General features: G+C 36.3%; 1 protein-coding gene across 1 annotated transcript in view; it reads right to left on the reverse strand.

Annotated features, from left to right (window-relative positions):
- Window positions 1-368: 368 nt before the first annotated feature.
- CEP126 (centrosomal protein 126) overlaps window positions 369-24054 on the reverse strand; it is a 100945-nt gene continuing 77259 nt past the window's right edge. The window contains exons 7-9 of the mRNA XM_073808273.1: window positions 6183-6295; window positions 3220-3295; window positions 369-1398 (exon numbers count right to left, since the gene is read on the reverse strand). Coding sequence (XP_073664374.1) covers window positions 1139-1398; window positions 3220-3295; window positions 6183-6295 — 449 coding nt within the window. The 3' untranslated portion in view covers window positions 369-1138. The remainder of the gene's footprint in view (window positions 1399-3219; window positions 3296-6182; window positions 6296-24054) is intronic.

Genomic DNA, 24054 nt, shown 5'->3' on the forward strand with positions numbered 1-24054 from the left:
TATCTCCTTTCTTGTGTTAACTTGGTTTGATTTGATTTTTTTCTTTTGCATGTCACTTTCTTTCTCTAAGAGTCTGGAATTTGTATACTCTATTTCTGACTCTTTAGTTGTGACCTTAGTAATTACCATAGACATGCTTCATTTATCAACATCTAAAGTTAACCTGTATCTTTACTCAATTCCTTAATAATACAAGAATCCTAGCACACTTTAACACCATTTATGTTCTCCAACTTATGTATTATTTTTGATAGGTATTTAAATTCTGTTTTCTCTTTGAACCACATACAACTTTTAAATTACATTTATTGTTTTATACAATGTTCAAATTTACCCTCTCAGACTGTCCATCTGAGATTATTTTTGGTTTGCTGAAGTACATTCTTTAGAATTTCCTTTAGTAAGAGACTGCTGTTGACAAAACCTCTTAAAGAGTTACATCCTACACAGACATACATGCAGAGAGGTGAAAAAAGCTTGCATGTCTTCTCCTCTCATCTGCTTAATACTGAAACTTAAGTTATGTAAGCTTTCTTTTTTTTCTTTTTACCCCTCTCTCTGTTTCTCTGGCAGTGTAAGTCTGTATAAGATATAGCTCTTTGGGAGGCCCAACTTTAGGGTGGGAGGATCTTCTACGAGGCTACTCATCTTAAGTAGGCCATGGCTTTTGTCTTCTGTTCCCATTTTTCTGTGAGGCCATGAAAAGCAAAGCTCAATTTCACTCTATGGGTTAAATGTTCTCAAGAGAAAAACTAGCAGCAGCACTCTCCTTATCATTCTAGGTTCTTATTTATATTTACTTCCTGGTCTTAAGAATTTCTTATATTCTTACCAGCTCATTGCTATATTTAAGATTTTTAAAGTACTTAATCCTGAATTTATGGTTGTTTTTGATGGATGGTCAGTACAGATAGCCTGTCACACTGCTGAAATGAAGTCTATTCAAACATTCCCAAAAGACTGTTAAGCCTGCCAATGAAATTGGCATCAGCATAAATGAAATGAGTACAGTATACCCGAAATAGTATGGTATATTCAAATAAATTTTTGTTATATACTTGATTCAAGTAGGTGATAATCTGGATACATTTTGTATTTTTATTTTCAATTTTTAAATTAAATTTTAAATTAAAACTGTTTAAGTATAAAATTCAACATTTCTTACAAAAGGTGTTCTTCCATACTTACAGTGTAACCTTGCATTGAGATGATTAAGGGACTGTAGGATCTTTTGTTCTTCAGCTGATAGTGCACAGATGTTAAATTGCTGGGTTTTATTTAAAGTCAGATTTGATTTCTGTAGCTGCTTGCTATTCATGACAGTTAGAATTTCATCCTCAGGCACTGAAGCTTTCACTAGGTTTTCAGCCATCAAAAATTCAGAAGTACTGCCTGAAACTATAGAAACTTTACATTATCTATTCTTTGATCCCTTTTTGTCTTTGGGATTAGCCCTTATACATACTTAACTGACATATGTCTGTATGTATTCATTTCACAAACAGAAACCTAGTAAATCTTTTGTTACTTTGCATTTTATTTACCAGGATCTTCTATAGCTACCATTTCCCCATCTCTAATTTAAAAAAAATACTCAAAATGATGGCAGTGAGGTAATAATTTCTAGAGTGTTACCTGAACTAAGGAAAAAAAAATACATTATGTATATTATTTCTGTTTTGCTTTTGTTATTCATTGGTAGTTCAAGGAGAAGGTGAAGTAGATTGTCTTTATAATAGCAATTATGATGAGTTATAAATAAAAGTAAGAGAAAAGGAACTTATGGAAATTTTAGAAAATTAGATGATCAGCTGAACAGAATTGAAAGCCTAGAAACTGACCAAATTCAATAAAAGAATATATGATCAAAGAAGTATCAAAGACTTGAGAGAAGGGAAAGATGACTCAATAAATTAGTTTGTTGTTTATAAAATAATCAATTTGGAGTATCACTTCACATCATCTATTTAAACAAATTCCAAAGACATTAAAGAATTAAATTTAATGAATCAAACCATTAAAATAATCTAGAGGAAAAGAAACATTTCTAATTTTCTGCATTGGGAAATTTCTTTGAGTAATGGACAAATCACTAAGAAAAGACTAAAAACATGTTTATTTAAGGTCAGACTTCCCTAATAGATTTTAAATTCTGAAGGCCAAGAATTTTGTACGTTTTGTTAATTATTGAATATCCAAAATATTTAGTTGCAGGCAGGAGATTGGCTCTCAATAATTATTTATTGAATGAAAAAATGTAAAGTAAGACTTCTATATGTAAAAATAAAACATTAAGTGGAATAAAATGCACATAGTAAAGTGGTAAAAACATTTGTAACTAACATAAGGATCAGAATCCTTGATATTTAGAGTTCTCAGAAATGATTAAGAAAATACTAAAACTCCAGTATTTACAGGGAAAAATAATATGAAGAAATAATTCATCAAAATAAATATACAGGGCTTCCCTGGTGGCACAGTGGTTGAGAGTCCACCTGCCGATGCAGGGGACATGGGTTCGTGCCCTGGTCCGGGAAGATCCCACATGCTGCAGAGCGGCTGGGCCTGTGAGCCATGGCCGCTGAGCCTGCGTGTCCGGAGCTTGTGCTCTGCAACGGGAGAGGCCACAACAGTGAGAGGCCCGCGTACAGCAAAAAAACCAAAAAACAAACAAACAAACAAAAAAATTAAGCCTATTATTAATAAAAGATGTACAAATAAAAACTAATAATATATCATTTCTTTGTCTGTCTTATAAGTAAATAATAGAAGTGATTCTACCTCAAGTTGGCATACACCCCAGAAGAATTTTGAATGATAATACTTTTCAGGAAAATGCTATAGGAATATGTATAATAACCTCTAACAATGTTTATTTCCTTTGATCCAGTACTCATTTAATACAGAGTTTCATTCAACAAATATTAATTGAGTGCCAATTAATGCCAAGTACTGTAATTTTAATTCTGGGAATCTAAATATGGAAATAATTGAAAAGTCCGAAAAAACAATGTAGATAGATGTTCAGTACATTACTATTTAGAATAAATAAAAAAACTGGCAACAATCTAAATGTGCAGGGTGTGGAAAACTCAGGTCCCCAAATGGTCATTTAACAGTCATGTAATATGTAAGTACTTGGGAAAATATGTATAAGAACAACAAAAAAGAAATCATTGGGAACAAAGCTAAGAGGAAAATGTTTAAACTAAAACATACCTTCTTCAATATTAGAAGTAGCCCTTGTGGTTTGTTTTGGCTCACTTGAACTTAGTTGGACACTTTGTCCAAAATTCTATAAAAATAGAATATTGAATCAGAATATAATTCCATATTTAAAATTAATGATATATTGACTTAGCAGACTTTTACTTGCTGTTTATATTTTCAGCTATCTCTGTTCATATAATACATATTTTCTTTTTTTTTGGAGCAGAAATCAAGAATTATGGGAATAAGACCTTTCTATGATGCCTAAAGATTAGAAAAATGTTTTACGTAGAGTTTGGTAAATTTTCAGTTTGCAATATTGTCTTGGACATTTGAAAGAAGGAAGTAAGTTGGGTGGCAATCAGAAGTGCTAACTAAAGGAAAGGTAAAAAATTACCTTAAGGCTGGTTTATCCTTGTAAGGGTAAGTCACAATTATTGATAGTAGCCAAAAGCCTCTGATTATGGCTAATGCAAAGGACAGGTAAGTGTCTTAGGTGACAAAACTTAAAACAGAAATAGCTGCCTCGATGTTGCACAGTACTGGGAAATGAAAAATATCAGAGCACTGGCAATTAGCACTCCCATTCAATACTATGAGTGATACCAACTCTCCTTCCTTGGATATGGTCTACTTTGATTCTTTACCCCCATTCTGTTCCACTCTTAAGAACTGACTGTTTCTCTTAGATAAAATTGCCTGGCTATGACTATACCTAGCTTTTGTTCAGTCTAATTTGAAGAGTAACCGATGCAGGTTTCTTCAACAGCCCTGCTTCGATAGCTCTCATAGCCTCACCTAAACTCCATTATAGACTTGAGACAACCTGGACTGAGACCCTGGCACAAAGTGGCAACTGTGCTTTATCTATCTTTCACTAACCTCTTTTAGATTCTCTCCATGTAGAAGTAGTGGCTGGGAAAATATCCACTGTGATAAAATATATTTCCTAATACAAGGTGACAGGGCCGGTGCTATAGTAATTGAATGCTTGTTTAAGCTCTTGAGTGAAAACAAAATCAAACCCAACCCAAAACCAAATATCAAAACGAAACAAGGATGAAAAACAAATAAACTTCAAAACTTTGTTTTGATTCAGGAACACTGACCTATTTTAAAGCTAACAAGACTTTGGTAGATGTATAAGTGGTGTGTGAGTGGAAGATGTGTATTATGTGAAAGTGGAAGTGAAGCTTCTGGAAAGAATATAAATGGACTCTAAAGACAGCAAGATAGAATGCAAAGGAGCAAGACACAGAAGAACAGAATAAGACACAGAAAAATAAAGATGAATTTAGAAAGGGCACTAATAGTGGCATTTAAAATTTAATTTGTTCTATTTTTGTTATAACAACTACACTTTTAAATTTAATGTATATTAATAAAAATAAAGAAAAAATAAAGATAAAATTTGTTCACTTTATAGATTTTGAGATGTTCGATGTGGACAACATGGAAATTAAAAGGAAGGACTTAGGCATTATTCTATTTGTAATCAGGAAGTTATGTTTGTAATTAAGTTTGTTATTAAACAGTAAAAATATATTGGTAATGAGACAATATTTACATAAATAAAAAACTAAATGACTTGTTTTGCTGATAAAATTAAATCACTGTTGATAATTCTTCATATTAATAATCATCTATATAAAAATCAATAGTTTCTACAGTATGCAAATAATAGGACCCTCAACCTTTGACGTGGAATATAAATTCCTCATAAAACACTCTATTTCCAGTTCTATTAAAAATCAGAAGTGGTATTTAAGGTAGAAACTTCAAGTGAAATGCTATTCACTTATCCATCTAGATTTTTTAATATTTGTAAAATTTATTTATTTATTTATGGCTGCATTGGGTCTTCATTGTTGCATGCAGGCTTTCTCTAGTTGCATCGAGCCGGGGCTTCTCTTCATTGCAGTGAGTGGGCTTCTCATTGCAGTGGCTTCTCTTGCTGCACAGCATGGGATCTAGGTGTGGGGGCTTCAGTAGTTGCAGCACTCAGCCTCAGTAGTTGTGGCTCGCAGGCTCTAGAGTGCAGGCTCAGTAGTTGTGGCGCACGGGCTGAGTGGCTCTGTGGCATGTGGGATCTTCCCAGACCAGGGCTCGAACTCGTGTCCCCTGCATTGGCAGGCGGATTCTTAACCACTGTGCCACCAGGGAAGTCCCCAAGATTTTTTAATATTTTAAATTGAACCCTTGGATCATGCTAGACCTCTAGAAAATGTCATATTTAGGTCACATTTACTTAGCTCTTACAGAATTACATCCACTAATTTTTAAATCAACATTATTATGCTATGGACCTTTATTGAAGATCTCTATTTGAAACAGCACATGAAACTCCTTATTTATTTGTTGTTGACTGTTAATAGGGATATATCTATTATGAACTTCAAGGTTCCCTATAGAGGATTCTCAATGGAAAATGGCTTTTAATACAGTATACCTCATATGAAATCATTATTGATATCCCCTGATAACTATGCAACACCTTATTTTCCTTCTTGCCATGTCTTCCAGGAAGCTTAGATACCAATAGGATATTTAAACACATGGAACTATATTAGTCTTCATGATAAGCATACTTGCTTCCTGTTTCCATGGCTCTAATTTACTCTTCTTTTTTTTTTTCATTTTTTAATGTATATTTAAATAACTGTTGTGAATAACCTGTTTTTTCCCAGAGTTGATAATAACAAGTAAATAATAACAAGTAAAATAATGTGATTTCTTAAAGTTAGTTTAAAATATTCATTAGTAACTGATCATTTAGGCTAACTAGAATATAGTGTATTAGTACAGTGCAGTAAGCCCCTAGCATAGAGTCTGCACTGCTTCACAATGGCTTTGGCTATATCATTTATGTTGTGGTGCACAGTTTACAGGAAAAGCACAATCCTGTAAGAATATTCTGTTTTCCAAGCAATTTTTCACTATTGAATAAAGATTTTTACTAACACTGTACTTACATTCATCTGCTCACTGTACTTCTGTCCTACAGATCCAGGGTTTTGTCTTTTTTGCTCTAAAAGACTTCTGTGCTTATTTTCAAAAATTTGTTTTCTTCTTGTAACAGTAGAATCTTAAACAAATGCCAGGACAATGTCAAAATTTACACAAGCTGAGTAGACAGTATATACCCACTGTAAACTTCCAAGTTACCTTCAAACATCACAGAAAACCCTGTTTCTTTCATTCAGTTGGCAAACTTCTATTGAGCTTCTCTTTTATGTACTGTGCATGGCACAGTTACAATAAAGAATTGAACAAAATCTCTGTTTTTGAGGGGTTTATAGTTTAGAGCAGTGACCTCTAAAGGTGGTGGTAGAGCACCAGAATAAATCACTGCTGCACAGGAAGAACATATTAAAATTCCAGTTTAAATTTATTATCTAAAAATTAGAAATTTAAACTTTACTATGGTAATATATGATTGACACTGGCACCTTTGTCAGTTTGCAAGGTAGATGGTCATACACTGCATACAGTAAACAAAGTTATCTTGGAGGAACAGTGGAGGTTCTAAGTGTATAAGGTTGGCAGTGTTATCATTCATTAGTGTTCTTTTGTGTCCTTCAATGCACTAAACTTTATGTGTGCCCTCGATTTATGGATAACTCGTAGTATCTGAATGAGTCCTCACAAAATGGAAAAGAGAATAAAAATGATGTTTTTAGGGCTTCCATTGTACGTGAAATGTTTTATTATTTAAGCTGAGTGGTGGGTACATGGATAATTATATTATTTCCTATGCTTTCTCTATGACTAACCAAAAACATAGTCTTGCAAAATCATAAAGATAATACTAATAATGCAAGCACAGGTAAATAAGAAAAAGACAGAGCTCACACACATCTTATTCTCATTACAAACTCTTTGCCACATAATAACAATGACAGTATAGTTATATTGTAACAAAGAATCACAAATTTAAAAATGAAAAAAAATAACAATAAACCTCACCCTAAATGCATATTGTTCCTTGAGATATTATCTAAGGATGGTATGTGGAACGAAGTCATCAAAATTGATAAGACATTTGAAACTAAGCATTCAGAAAATTACTTATAATACATGAGATTTTTTTTTGTATATTAATACATAAAATTATTTTTATAATTATCTTAAAATGTATGATTTATAAATACAAAATTGAAAAATTATTTAAAATGCTTGTACTTCATCTTTACCTCATTAAAAAAAATTTCTAATTCTGGCTAAGGTCCTTAATGTATGTATTAGTACAGTAATACTGTACTAATATATGGCATATACATTATATATATGCCATACATATATGTGTATAATCCATATATGTACATATATGGCATATATATGATATTTGCTTTTAATAGTTTATTGTACCACTTTTAACAGTGGTACAATAAAAACTCTTGGAGTCCAGTGGTCCAGAAGAATGGATATAAATTTAAATGATTACAGTAAAGTGAATAAATTCTATGTGGAGCAATAAACAGAATTAAGCGAAAGCACAGAGGCTACAGTGTATTTGTAAGAATCAAGAAAGGCTTCACACTGAACCAGGAAGAATAGAAAATATGAACAAATCAGTCACAAGCATTGAAATTGAAACTGTGATTAAAAATCTTCCAACAAACAAAAGCCCAGGACCAGATGGCTTCAGAGGCAAATTCTATAAAGCATTTAGAGAAGAGCTAACACCTATCCTTCTCAAACTCTTCCAAAATATAACAGAGGGAGGAACACTCCCAAACTCATTCTATGAGGCCACCATCACCCTGATACCAAAACCAAAGATGTCACAAAGAAAGAAAACTACAGGCCAATATCACTGATGAACATAGATGCAAAAATCCTCAACAAAATACTAGCAAACAGAATCCAACAGCACATTAAGAGGATCATACAGCATGATCAAGTGGGGTTTGTCCAAGGAATGCAAGGATTCTTCAATATATGCAAATCAATTAGTGTGATACACCATATTAACAAACTGAAGGAGAAGAACCATATGATAATCTCAATCGATGCAGAGAAAGCTTTTGAGAAAATTGAACACCCATTTATGATAAAAAGTAGGCAGAAAGTAGGCATAGAGGGAACTTTCCTCAACATAATAAAGGCCATGTATGACAAACCCACAGCCAACATCATTCTCAATGGTGAAACACTGAAAGCATTTCCACTAAGATTAGGAACAAGACAAGGTTGTGCTCTCTCACCACTCTTATTCAACATAGTTTTGGAAGTTTTAGCAACAGCAATCAGAGAAAAAAAGAAATAAAAGGAATCCAAATTGGAAAAGAAGAAGTAAAGCTGTCACTGTTTGCAGATGACATGATACTATATATAGAGAATCCTAAAGATGCTACCAGAAAACTACTAGAGCTAATCAATGAATTTGGTAAAGTGGCAGGATACAAAATTAATGCACAGAAATCTCTGGCATTCCTATACACTAATGATGAAAAATCTGAAAGTGAAATTAAGAAAACACTACCATTTACCACTGCAACAAAAAGAATAAAACATCTAGGAATAAACCTACCTAAGGAGACAAAAGAACTGTATGCAGAAAATTATAAGACACTGATGAAAGAAATTAAATATGATACAAATAGATGGAGAGATATACCATGTTCTTGGATTGGAAGAATCAACATTGTGAAAATGACTCTACTACCCAAAACAATCTACAGATTTAATGCAATCTCTATCAAACTACCACTGGCATTTTTCACAGAATTGAACAAAAAATTTCACGATTTGTATGGAGACACAAAAGACCCCGAATAGCCAAAGCAATCTTGGGAACAAAAAATGGAGCTGGAGGAATCAGGCTCCCTGACTTCAGACTATACTACAAAGCTACAGTAATCAAGACAGTATGGTACTGGCACAAAAACAGAAATATAGATAAATGGAACAGGATAGAAAGCCCAGAGATCAACCCACACACATATGGTCCCCTTATCTTTGATAAAGGAGACAAGAATATAAGTGGGGAAAAGACAGCCTCTTCAATAAGTGGTGCTGGGAAAACTGGACAGGTACATGTAAAAGTATGAGATTAGATCACTCCCTAACACCATACACAAAAATAAGCTCAAAATGGATTAAAGACCTAAACGTAAGGCCAGAAACTATAAAACTCTTAGAGGAAAATATAGGCAGAACAGTCTATGACATAAATGACAGCAAGATCCTTTTTGACCCACCTCCTAGAGAAATGGAAATAAAAACAAAAATAAACAAATGGGACCTAATGAAACTTCAAAGCTTTTGCACATCAAAGGAAACCATAAACAAGACCAAAAGACAACCCTCAGAATGGGAGAAAATATTTGCAAATGAAGCAATGCACAAAGGATTAATCTCCAAAATTTACAAGCAGCTCATGCAGCTCAATAACAAAAAAACAAACAACCCAATCCAAAAATGCGCAGAAGACCTAAATAGACATTTCTCTAAATAAGATATACAGATTGCCAACAAACATATGAAAGAATGCTCAACATTATTAATCGTTAGAGAAATGCAAATCAAAACTACAATGAGATATTGTCTCACACTGGTCAGAATGGCCATCATCAAAAAATCTAGAAACAATAAATGCTGGAGAGGGTGTGGAGAAAAGGGAACCCTCTTGAATTGTTGGTGGGAATGTAAATTGATAGAGCCACTATGGAGAACAGTATGGAGATTCCTTAAAAAACTAAAAATAGAACTATCATACGATGTTCTTTCTTTTTACTACTCCTTGGCAGTACCCTAGGTGCTTATTTGTTACAACCTACAACTAAAAACTTATGTCCCTTAAAAGTAACTTTCCTTTGAAGTGGTAACTTGGGAATAACTAACTGTGGCTCTGATTTAACAAGCCTTCAACCCATACCCCTATCTCTATCAATCTTGACTAGGCCAAGAGGGATGGAGATGGGCACTTGCTATAACCTATTAGGCACCACTCTCTTGGAACGGATTAAGAAACCAAGCTCCAGAGTCATTCCTGCTGTGTTCAGATCCTATCTCTACCACTTCTTGGCTTGTGATCCTCAACAGTTCTTTTAAGTTCTCTGAAGTATAGCTTCCTCATCTGAAAAAAAGGAATAATAACAGCTTTTGTGTTGGTTATAAACTAGCAGTACTCAAAATTTCTTCAAGATCAAAAGTGTTTTCATAATAACAAGATATTATTTGTCTTTCTTACCATGTTTACCTTTGCACTGATGGTGCAAAAGCAATGGTGGGTAAAACTGTTGGTGCCTTAGAATAAAACAAGGTAGTGGTACCAAAGTGGACTGGTAATCATTGGATTCTTTACTAAACATATATTCACAACAAAAACAAAGAAATGTCAGTTTTACTTAAGAATTATCTTTGATGAAGCAGTGAAGATTATTAATTTTATAAAATCATTACTTTCGAGTCCATAACATTATAGTATTCTGTTTGATGAAATGAGAGGTATGCCTAAAGTACTTTTGTATATTGCATATGGTTTTCCCAAGGAAAAAAAAGTGCAATCATTTGAGTTGCAAGCTAAACTAACCACATTTTCATTGATCGTCATTTTTACTTGAGAAAAAATGACTGAAATACAAACTTAAATTATTCAGTCTTGGGTATTTGGCAAAAACTTTCCGGAAAATTGATGAAGTGAGTTTGTTTTTTTCAAGGAAACAGCTGATAGTATTTGTCAATTGTAAAGTTTGAGTTTTCAAGTATCCACCACCATGAGCATGACAGCTTCCCAAGACACAGAAGACTTTTCTGATGGGATGGGTCATAATACTGACAAATAGGATTTTTTGGTATTGTATAATGAAATAAGTCAACATTTGAGTGATCTCTATAATTCAGTGAACCATTATTTTCCATTTAACTAATACATGATTTTACAAGCCCACACACACATGAGTAAAAGGTCCATTTAAAGCTTAAGATAGATAATTTTTTTATAACATAGTACAAAAAGTTCATTGATATGGTTTCAGATTCTACCTTGAAACTAATCTTTAAAAAACTACGATTTGTCAAGTTTTGATATAGTATCAAAGAAGAACACCCACAGTAGTTACCTGAAAAGATTATAGAAACATTTCACCTTTCTGCATTCATATCGGTGAAGTAACCACATTTTCCTCATTAACTTTGACTAAAACAACTTGCACAACAGATTAAATATAGATGAAGGGGGAGAAGGCGGAAGATGGTGGAAGAGTAAGACGCGGAGATCACCTTCCTCCCCACAGATACACCAGAAATACATCTACACGTGGAACAACTCCTACAGAACACCTACTGAAGGCTGGCAGAAGACCTCAGACCTCCCAAAAGGCAAGAAACTCCCCACGTACCTGGGTAGGGCAAAAGAAAAAACAGAGACAAAAGAATAGGGACGGCACCTGCACCAGTGGGAGGGAGCGGTGAAGGAGGAAAAGTTTCCACACTCTAGGAAGACCCTTCGCGGGCGGAGACTGTGGGAGGCGGAGGGGGGAGCTTCGAAGCTGCGGAGGAGTGCACAGCAACGGGTGCGGAGGGCAAAGCGGGGAGATTCCCGCACAGAGGATCGGTGCCGACCGGCACTCACCAGCCCGAGAGGCTTGTCTGCTCACCCGCCGGGGCGGGCGGGGCTGCGAGCTGAGGCCGGAGCGCAGGGAGAGGACTGGGGTTGGCGGCTTGAACATAGCCTGAAGGGGTTAGTGCACCACAGCTAGCCGGGAGGGAGTCCGGGGAAAAGCCTGCACCTGCAGAAGAGGCAGGAGACTTTTCCTTCCCTCTTTGTTTCCTGGGGCGTGAGGAGAGGGGTTTAAGAACGCTGCTTAAAGGAACTCCAGAGACGGGCGCGAGCCGCGGCTAAAAGCGCGAACCCCAGAGACGGGCGCGAGCCGCGGCTGAAAGCGCGGAATCCAGAGACGGGCGCGAGCCGCGGCTGAAAGCGCGGAATCCAGAGACGGCCTCAAGCCGCGGCTAAAAGCGCGGACCCCAGAGGCGGGCGGGAGACGTTAAGGCTGCTGCTGCCGCCACCGAGGAGCCTGTGTGCGAGCACAGGTCACTCTCCACACCCCTCTTCCGCGGAGCCTGTGCAGCCCGCCACTGCCGGGTTCCCGGCATCCAGGGACAACTTCCCCGGGAGAGCGCACAGCGCGCCTCAGGCTGGTGCGAAGTCACGCCGGCCTTTGACACCGCAGGCCCGCCCCGCACTCTGTGCCCCTCCGTCCCCGCCGGCCTGAGTGCGCCAGAGCCCCCAATCAGCGGCTCTTTTAACCCCATCCTGTCTGAGCAAAAAACAGACGCCCTCCAGCGATCTACACGCAGTGGCAGGGCCAAATCCAAAGCTTAGCCCTGGGAGCTGTGAGAACAAAGAAGAGAAAGGGAAATCTCTCCCAGCAGCCTCAGAAGCAGCGGATTAAAGCTCCACAATCAACTTGATGTACCCTGCATCTGTGGAATACCTGAATAGACAACCAATCATCCCAAATTAAGGAAGTGGACTTTAGGAGCAAGATCTATGATTTTTTCCCCTTTCCTCTTTTTGTGAATGTGTATGTGTATGCTTCTGTGTGAGATCTTGTCTGTATAGTCTTGCTTCCACCATTTGTCCTAGGGTTCTATCCGTCCATGTTTTTTTTTAAATTTTTTTTCTTAATAATTAATTTTAATAACTTTATTATACTTTACCTTCGTTCTTTCTTTCTTTCTTTCCTTCCTTCCTTCCCTCCTTTAGACAACGAATCATCCCAAATTGAGGAGGTGGTCTCTGACAGCAAGATTTAGGATTTTTCCCCATTTACCTCTTTTAGTGAGGGTGTATGTGTATGCTTCTGTGTAAGATTTTGTCTGTATAGCTTTGCTTCCAACATTTGTCCTAAGGTTCTTTCCGTCCCTTTTTTTTTTTTTCTAAATAAGAAGTTTTTAATTCAATAACTTTATTATACTTTATTTTATTTTTACTGTATCTTCTTTCTTTCTGTCTTTTTTCCTTCTTTCCCTCCTTCCTTCCTTCCTCCCTCCCTCCCTCCCTCCTTTCTTTCCTTCTTGCCTTCTTTCCTTCTTTGCTTCTTTCTTTCTTTCTTCCTTCCTTCCTACCCTCCTTTCCTTCTTTCTTTCCTCATACTTCTACTAATTCCCTCTACTTTTTCTCCCTTTTATCCTGAGCCTGTGGATGAAAAGCTTTTGGTGCTCCAGCCAGGAGGCAGGGCTCTGCCTCTGAGGTAGGACAGCCAACTTCAGGACACTGATCAACAAGAGACCTCCCAGCTCCACATAATATCAAATGGCGAAAATCTCCCAGAGACCTCCATCTTAACACCAGCACCCAGCTTCACTCAACGACCAGCAAGCCACAGTGCTGGAAAACCTATGCCAAACAACAAGCAAAAGAGGAACACAACCCCACCCATTAGCAGAGAGGCTGCCTAAAATCATAATAAGGCCACAGACACCCCCAAACACACCACCAGACGTGAACCTGCCCACTAGAGAGACAAGATCCAGCCTCATCCACCACAACACAGGCACTAGCCCCCTCCACCAGGAAGCCTACACAACCCACTGAACCAACCTTAGCCACTGGAGACAGACATCAAAAACAGGAGGAACTACAAACCTGCAGCCTGCAAAAAGGAGACCCCAAACACAGTAAGATAAGCAAAATGAGAAGACAGAAAAACACACAGCAGATAAAGGAGCAAGATAAAAATGCACCAGACCTAACAAATGAAGAGGAAATAGGCAGTCTACCTGAAAGAGAATTCAGAATAATGATAGTAAGGTTGATCCGAAATCTTGGAGATAGAATGGACAATAGATTGGACAAAATGCAAGAATCAGTTAACAAGGACCTAGAAGAACTAAAGATGAAACAAGCAACGATGAACAACACAATAAATGAAATTGAAAGTACTCTAGATGGGATCAATAGCAGAATAACTGAGGCAGAAGAACGGATAAGTGACCTGGAAGATAAAATAGTGTAAATAACTACTGCAGAGCAGAATAAAGAAAAAAGAATGAAAAGAACTGAGGACAGTCTCAGAGACCTCTGGGACAACATTAAACACACCAACATTCGAATTATAGGGGTTCCAGAAGAAGAAGAGAAAAAGAAAGGGACTGAGAAAATATTTGAAGAGATTATAGTTGAAAACTTCCCTAATATGGGAAAGGAAATAGTTAATCAAGTCCAGGAAGCACAGAGAGTCCCATACAAGATAAATACAAGGAGAAATACGCCAAGACACATATTAATCATACTGTCAAAAATTAAATACAAAGAAAGCATATTAAAAGCAGCAAGGGAAAAACAACAAATAACACATAAGGGAATCCCCATAAGGTTAACAGCTGATCTCTCAGCAGAAACCCTACAAGCCAGAAGGGAGTGGCAGGACATACTGAAAGTGATGAAGGAGAAAAACATGCAGCCAAGACTACTCTACCCAGCAAGGATCTCATTCAGATTTGATGGAGAAATTAAAACCTTTACAGACAAGCAAAAGCTGAGAGAGTTCAGCACCACCAAACCAGCTTTACAACAAATGCTAAAGGATCTTCTCTAGGCAAGAAACACAAGAGAAGGAAAAGACCTATAATAACGAACCCGAAACAATTTAGAAAATGGGAATAGGAACATACATATAGATAATTACCTTAAATGTAAATGGACTAAATGCTCCCACCAAAAGACACAGATTAGCTGAATGGATACAAAAACAGGACCTGTATATATGCTGTCTACAAGAGACCCACTTCAGACCTAGAGACACATACGGACTGAAAGTAAGGGGATGGAAAAAGATATTCCATGCAAATGGAAGCCAAAAGAAAGCTGAAGTAGCAATTCTCATATCAGACAAAATAGACTTTAAAATAAGGACTATTAAAAGAGACAAAGAAGGACACTACATAATGATCAAGGGATCGATCCAAGAAGAAGATATAACAATTGTAAATATTTATGCACCCAACATAGGAGCACCTCAATACATTAGGCAAATACTAACAGCCATAAAAGGGGAAATCGACAGTAACACATTCATAGTACGGGACTTAAACACCCCACTTTCACCCATGGACAGATCATCCAAAATGAAAATAAATAAGGAAACACAAGCTTTAAATGATACATTAAACAAGATGGACTTAATTGATATTTATAGGACACTCCATCCAAAAACAACAGAATACACATTTTTCTCAAGTGCTCATGGAACATTCTCCAGGATAGATCATATCTTAGGTCACAAATCAAGCCTTGGTAAATTTAAGAAAATTGAAATTGTATCAAGTATCTTTTCTGACCACAACGCCATGAGACTAGATATCAATTACAGGAAAAGATCTGTAAAAAATACAAACACATGGAGGCTAAACAATACACTACTTAATAATGAAGAGATCACTGAAGAAATCAAAGAGGAAATCAAAAAATACCTAGAAACAAATGACAATGGAGACACAACGACCCAAAACCTGTGGGATGCAGCAAAAGCAGTTCTAAGGGGGAAGTTTATAGCAATACAAGCCCACCTTAAGAAGCAGGAAACATCTCGAATAAACAACCTAACCTTGCACCTCAAGCAATTAGAGAAAGAAGAACAAAAAAACCCCAAAGCTAGCAGAAGGAAAGAAATCATAAAAATCAGATCAGAAATAAATGAAAAAGAAATGAAGGAAACAATAGCAAAGATCAATAAAACTAAAAGCTGGTTCTTTGAGAAGATAAACAAAATAGATAAACCACTAGCCAGACTCATCAAGAAAAAAAGGGAGAAGACTCAAATCAATAGAATTAGAAATGAAAAAGGAGAGGTAACAACTGACACTGCAGAGATAAAAGAGATCATGAGAGATTACTACAAGCAACTCTATGCCAATAAAATGGACAATCTGGAAGAAATGGACAAATTCTTAGAAATGCACAACCTGCCAAGACTGAATCAGGAAGAAATAGAAAATATGAACAGACCAATCACAAGCACTGAAATTGAAACTGTGATTAAAAATCTTCCAACAAACAAAAGCCCAGGACCAGATGGCTTCACAGGCGAATTCTATCAAACATTTAGAGAAGAGCTAACACCTATCCTTCTCAAACTCTTCCAAAATATAGCAGAGGGAGGACCACTCCCTAACTCCTTCTACGAGGCCACCATCACCTTGATACCAAAACCAGACAAGGATGTCACAAAGAAAGAAAACTACAGGCCAATATCACTGATGAACATAGATGCAAAAATCCTCAACAAAATACTAGCAAACAGAATCCAACAGCACATTAAAAGGATCATACACCATGATCAAGTGGGGTTTATTCCAGGAATGCAAGGATTCTTCAATATACGCAAATCTATCAATGTGATAAACCATATTAACAAATTGAAGGAGAAAAACCATATGATCATCTCAATAGATGCAGAGAAAGCTTTTGACAAAATTCAACACCCATTTATGATAAAAACCCTGCAGAAAGTAGGCATAGAGGGAACTTTCCTCAACATAATAAAGGCCATATATGACAAGCCCACAGCAAACATCATCCTCAATGGTGAAAAACTGAAAGCATTTCCACTAAGATCAGGAACAAGACAAGGTTGCCCACTCTCACCACTATTATTCAACATTGTTTTGGAAGTTTTAGCCACAGCAATCAGAGAAGAAAAGGAAATAAAAGGAATCCAAATTGGAAAAGAAGAAGTAAAGCTGTCACTGTTTGCAGATGACATGATCCTATACATAGAGAACCCTAAAGATGCTACCAGGAAACTACTAGAGCTAATCAATGAATTTGGTAAAGTGGCAGGATACAAAATTAATGCACAGAAATCTCTGGCATTCCTATATATTAATGATGAAAAATCTGAAAATGAAATCAAGAAAACACTCCCATTTACCATTGCAATAAAAAGAATAAAATATCTAGGAATAAACCTACCTAAGGAGACAAAAGACCTGTATGCAGAAAATTATAAGACACTGATGAAAGAAATTAAAGATGATATAAATAGATGGAGAGATATACCATGTTCTTGGATTGGAAGAATCAACATTGTGAAAATGACTCTACTACCCAAAGCAATCTATAGATTCAATGCAATCCCTATCAAACTACCACTGGCATTTTTCACAGAACTAGAACAAAAAATTTCACAATTTGTATGGAAACACAAAAGACCCTGAATAGCCAAAGCAATCTTGAGAACGAAAGAAGGAACTGGAGGAATCAGGCTCCCTGACTTCAGACTATACTACAAAGCTACAGTCGTCAAGACGGTATGGTACTGGCACAAAAACAGAAAGATAGATCAATGGAACAGGATAGAAAGCCCAGAGATAAACCCATGCACATATGGACACCTTATCTTTGATAAAGGTGGCAGTAATGTACAATGGAGAAAGGACAGCCTCTTCAATAAGTGGTTCTGGGAAAACTGGACAGGTACATGTAAAAGTATGAGATTAGATCACTCCCTAACACCATACACAAAAATAAGCTCAAAATGGATTAAAGACCTAAATGTAAGGCCAGAAACTATCAAACTCTGAGGAAAACATAGGCAGAACACTCTATGACATAAATCAAAGCAAGATCCTTTCTGACCCACCTCCTAGAGTAATGGAAATAAAAACAAAAATAAAGAAATGGGACCTAATGAAACTTCAAAGCTTTTGCACAGCAAAGGAAACCATAAACAAGACCAAAAGACAACCCTCAGAATGGGAGAAAATATTTGCAAATGAAGCAACCGACAAAGGATTAATCTCCAAAATTTACAAGCAGCTCATGCAGCTCAATAACAAGAAAACAAACAACCCAATCCAAAAATGGGCAGAAGACCTAAATAGACATTTCTCCAAAGAAGATATACAGACTGCCAACAAACACATGAAAGAATGCTCAACATCATTAATCATTAGAGAAATGCAAATCAAAACTACAATGAGATATCATCTCACACCAGTCAGAATGGCCATCATCAAAAAATCTAGAAACAATAAATGCTGGAGAGGGTGTGGAGAAAAGGGAACACTCTTGCACTGCTCGTGGGAATGTGAATTGGTTCAGCCACTATGGAGAACAGTATGGAGGTTCCTTAAAAAACTACAAATAGAACTACCATATGACCCAGCAATCCCACTACTGGGCATATACCCTGAGAAAACCAAAATTCAAAAAGAGTCATGTACCAAAATGTTCATTGCAGCTCTATTTACAATAGCCCGGAGATGGAAACAACCTAAGTGCCCGTCATCGGATGAATGGATAAAGAAGATGTGGCACATATATACAATGGAATATTACTCAGCCATAAAAAGAAACGAAATTGAGCTATTTGTAATGAGGTGGATAGACCTAGAGTCTGTCATACAGAGTGAAGTAAGTCAGAAAGAAAAAGACAAATACCGTATGCTAACACATATATATGGAATTTAAGAAAAAAATGTCATGAAGAACCTAGGGGTAAAGCAGGAATAAAGACGCAGACCTCTTAGAGAACGGACTTGAGGTTATGGGGAGGGGGAAGGGTGAGCTGTGACAGGGCGAGAGAGAGTCACGGGCATATACACACTAACAAACGCAGTAAGATAGATAGCTAGTGGGAAGCAGCCGCATGGCACAGGGATATTGGCTCTGTGCTTTGTGACAGCCTGGAGGGGTGGGATGGGGAGGGTGGGAGGGAGGGAGACGCAACAGGGAAGACATATGGGAACATATGTTTATGTATGACTGATTCACTTTGTTATAAAGCAGAAACTAACACACCATTGTAAAGCAATTATACCCCAATAAAGATGTTAAAAAAAAATATAGATGAAGATAAGAGAATTCAGATTTATTATATTAAGCCAGAGTTAAGAGATTTGAAAAATATAAAATAATGCCACTCTTCTTGCTAATCTTTTTTTGCTTTGAAAAATATTGTTATTTTTAATAAAAAGTTACTTATGTTAGCATGTAATGTATTTATTATTGTTACTTATAAATTAATGAATAAATACTTTAAAGTGCTCAGTTTTAATCTTTAATATAATATATACTGACAGATAAAACACATATAAACAATACAGGAGTTATCAATAATTTTGAGTGAAAAGGGGTCCTGAGGCCAAAATGTTTAAGAAATGCAGTCATAAATAGTCTATGAGATAATTCTTACAAAGCACTTAATGTGGAGTAATCCAAAAATGGGCAGAAGACCTAGATAGACATTTCTCCAAAGAAGATATACAGATTGCTAACAAACACATGAAAGGATGCTCAACATCACTAATCATTACACAAATGCAAATCAAAACTGCAATGAGGTATCACCTCATACCAGTCAGAATGGCCATCATCAAAAAATCTACAAACATTAAATGCTGGAGAGGGTGTGGAGAAAAGGGAACCCTCTTGCACTGCTGGTGGGAATGTAAATTGATACAGCCACTATGGAGAACAGTATGGAGGTTCCTTAAAAAACTAAAAATAGAACTACCATACGACCCAGCAATCCCACTACTGGGCATATACCCTAAGAAAACCATAATTCAAAAAGTGTCATGTACCACAATGTTCATTGCAGCACTATTTACAATAACCAGGACATGGAATCAACCCAAGTATCCATTGACAGATGAATGGATAAAGAAGATGTGACACATATATACAATGGAATATTACTCAGCCATAAAAAGAAACGAAGTCGAGTTATTTGTAGTGAGGTGGATGGTCTTAGAGTCTGTCATACAGAGTGAAGTAAGTCAGCAAGAGAAAAACAAATACCGTATGCTAACACATATATATGGAATCTAAGAAAAAAAACAAAAAACGTCATGAAGAACCTAGGGGCAAGAAGGGAATAAAGACACAGACCTACTAGAGAATGGACTTGAGGATATGGGGAGGGGGAAGGGTAAGCTGTGACAAAGCAAGAGAGTGGCATCGACATATATACACTACCAAATGTAAAATAGATAGCTAGTGGGAAGCAGCCGAATACCACAGGGAGATCAGCTCGGTGCTTTGTGACCACCTAGAGGGGTGGGATAGGGAGGATGGGAGAGAGGGAGATGCAAGAGGGAAGAGATATGGGGACATATGTATATGTACAACTGATTCACTTTGTTATAAAGCAGAAACTAACACACCATTGTAAAGCAATTATACTCCAATAAAGATGTTAAAAAAAAAAAGGCTTCATAGAGGTTATGTTTAAGCTTGGTCTTAAAGGCATAATAGGTCCCAAATAAAAGGATCTTTGAGTCAAAAGGAACACTATGTTCTAAAGCACAAAGTAACAGTGACACATAGTTTAAGATTCTTGGGGCTGAAATGTGGAAAATTCAATTAGTCTGGGACATAGAATATGAATATGCATGTAAGGACACAAATGTCTTGGGAATTACATGGGAGTGTGTATATGTGCTTTTGTGATATGAGTTCAGGTAGGAAAAAATGATACAAATATTTTTAGCCCTGAAATTAAGTACTGAAAGAACATGAGTACTGTATCTAATTTATGTTACCATAGCTAATATACATGTATATTTTCTCTACATAACTATACATATATAGCTATACACATACACTATAATTAAATATTTATGTCTATATAACAACAAAGACACAAAAGCTTCCAACTTTCAAGAAAGTTGGCTAGTAATTGAACACCTGACCTTTTAAAATAAGAAATAATAACATAATTCTAGCTAATGTGTTGAGCACTTGTAATTGCCCAGGCATTGTTCTAAACTATAGGCACTATTATCATCACCATATTTACAGATAAAGAAATTAAGGCACAGGAGACGGTAAGTAACTTGCCCAAGGGCAAAGAGCCAGTAAAGAGCAAAGCTGGGATTTAGCTCCAAACAGTCTTTAAAATCTAAAATTCTAGCTCTTACCCTCTATGTTAGTAACTTCCATTCTGATTTGACTGTGTCTCATAGAAAGATATTTTGCATTGTGAATTAGAATGTATACATAGTTTTGTGAAACATACTTAGTGTTATATAATGCCCTCTGGTAGTTTCTATTCTAGAACATTCTACAATTATATTTCATTAAAAAATCCTGGTCACTACTCATTAAATCAATTTTATAATCCGCTAATGAATCATGACCAGTAGTTTAAAAAGTACTGTATTATGTTTATTCTCACCTATATGGGAATGCTAAATATGTTAAATGATAGATATGCTAAATGTTATAGTTTATAGTGAGATCATTTGGGCAGTATAAAGTTTTTATACTGTTTTGTATGCTTGGAATTGTCTTCCCCTAAACCTTATAAAGTCTCTATCTTTCTATTTTTGAACAGCTTTAAAAATATATTAAATAAATGAAAATTAACTTGGCCACATGAGTGCTGTATCAATAATTTTTCCCTTCCTTTAGCCCTGTTCATAAATCTTCTGGAGGCAAGATCTACCAATACTTTTGTACTTTCTTTATTTGTAGCATAATTGTTTTTGAGTGTTCTTTGTGTAGATGTTCAGTTTTGTGGATTATAGACTGATCCCAGGAACAGATGAAGGGGAAGAACCTACAACCAAGATTACTCTACCAGCAAGAATCTCAGTCAGATTCGATAGAAAAATGAAAAGCTTTACAGACAAGCAAAAGCTAAGATACAAGTTTATGCTTAAAACTGTTCCACTCACATATATGCACTTAAATACTATTTACTAATTAATATAATAGCTGACAACCTTGGTATTTTTGCAAAAATAATATAGCTTGTAATGGCATCTCTGGCCAAATTTCTAGTCTCAATGAAAATTCTAAATATGGTAGTTTTACTACTAAAACTCAAAATAATGCTACTAATCTTTAGTAAAGTATTACATTTTTTTTTTTTTGGTGGTATGCAGGCCTCTCACTGTTGTGGCCTCTCCCGTTGTGGAGCACAGGCTCCGGACGCACAGGCTCAGTGGCCATGGCTCATGGGCCCAGCCACTCCGCGGCATGTGGGATCTTCCCAGACCGGGGCACGGACCCGTGTCCCCTGCATTGGCAGGCGGACTCTCAACCACTGCGCCACCAGGGAAGCCCAAGTATTACATATTTTAAAATTTGCAATATTCTTAATTATAAACGAGGGAAAAATCTGGAGACATTCACGGAATTATATATTCAGATGAGATCTTAGACATTAACTAGTTCAACCACTTACTCATAGATCTAAATCACTCAGAGGTGAAATTGAATGCTTAGTGATGGGGAGCCATTACCCCATGTGGTGCCCTCCTCAGTTGTTGGTGGTTTAAGCTCAAACCCTTACTTATGCTGAGCTGAAAACATCCTTGCACTTTTTACCACTTCATCTTTTTCTATTTTCTCCTTCTTTTACATAATAAACCTTCAAACATTTGTACAGAGCTATCATGTCTCTTAGGCTTGAGCTCCTTTAATTGGTCATCAGACCGAACCCCTCCTTCCAGAGTCGTGGCTCACCCCAATTTTTTATATGCAGCCCTTAAAATATATAGCCTAAAATAATGTAGAGTATAACAGTACTTCCAAAGATCTGGTTATTATAGCCTAAAATTATATTAAGTTTTTAACATATATAGTAAACTTTTTTTTTTGGTTTAGTTTTGTGTGAATTTTTTCTTTTTTTTAAAGAACAGTTGTCAAGATGGATATCTTTCTTCTTCTGTAAAATTAAAAGAAAAAAAAACCCCCACTAAATAGATACAAGCAAAATGCAAAAAAAAACCCCCAAAAAACACATTAAAATGTGTGAGTTTTGGGCTTCCCTGGTAGTGCAGTGTTTGAGAGTCCGCCTGCCGATGGAGGGGACATGGGTTCGTGCCCCGGTCCGGGAAGATCCTACATGTCGCGGAGCGACTGGGCCCGTGATCCATGGTCGCTAAGCCTGTGCGTCCGGAGCCTGTGCTCCACAACGGGAGAGGCCATAGCAGTAAGAGGCCCGCGTACCAAAAAAAAAAAAAAAAAAAAAAAAAAAAAAAGTGAGTTTTATTTACCAAGAAGAGAGAAACTACAAATCACAAATTGGCAGAAAATATATGCAACACATATAACTGATGCAGAATCCTAGAGTATACAAGGAACTTATATCAATAAGGGAAACACCTTCCTGCCCCAGAATCCAAGAGCAGACATTTCACAAAAGAGGAAATGCAAATAGTGCATAAACATATGAAAAATGCTCAGTTCATTAGTAACCAGGGCAATGCAAATCGTTATAACTAGACACCATTTCTCACCCATATGATTGAAAACATTAAAAAGTCTGATTATCGGAGTTTTGGTGAGCATGTAGTAAATGGGACTTTCATATATTGCTCTGGAAAATAATTTGGCATTACCTATTGAAATACACTTAACCTACTTAAAAATACACATACTCTATGACCCAGCAACATGTTTATCAGTAGATGTGCAAAACTGTTCCCAGAAGCATTATTCATAAAAGCAAGAAACTGAAAGCAACCCAATGTCCAGTAATAGGAGAATGAAAAATTTTTGTAGAATACAGCAATTTTAATGAAATGTAATACAAAAATGAATACAAATGAAATACAGTTAAACTAATGAATAATGGATCCAAAAAACAAATCTATTGAGAAAAGCAAATCATAGAGGTATATAGATGAAATGGCTCCATTTATATGAGTTACAAAACTAGGCAAAACTAAACAATATATTGTTTGAGATACATTTACACATGGTAAAATTATAAAGAAAAGCATAGAATAATTAACACAATTCTATGTAGTGTCATTTTGTAAGATAGGAGGGGGATGCAATTAAGGAGAGGCATGTGAAATTTCAACAATACTAGTGATTTTCTATTTCTGAAACTGGGCATTGGGCACAGGGTTCTTTTATTATTAGTCTTTAAC

This window comes from Tursiops truncatus, chromosome 8 (assembly GCF_011762595.2).
Source record: "Tursiops truncatus isolate mTurTru1 chromosome 8, mTurTru1.mat.Y, whole genome shotgun sequence".
Lineage (NCBI taxonomy): Eukaryota > Metazoa > Chordata > Mammalia > Artiodactyla > Delphinidae > Tursiops > Tursiops truncatus.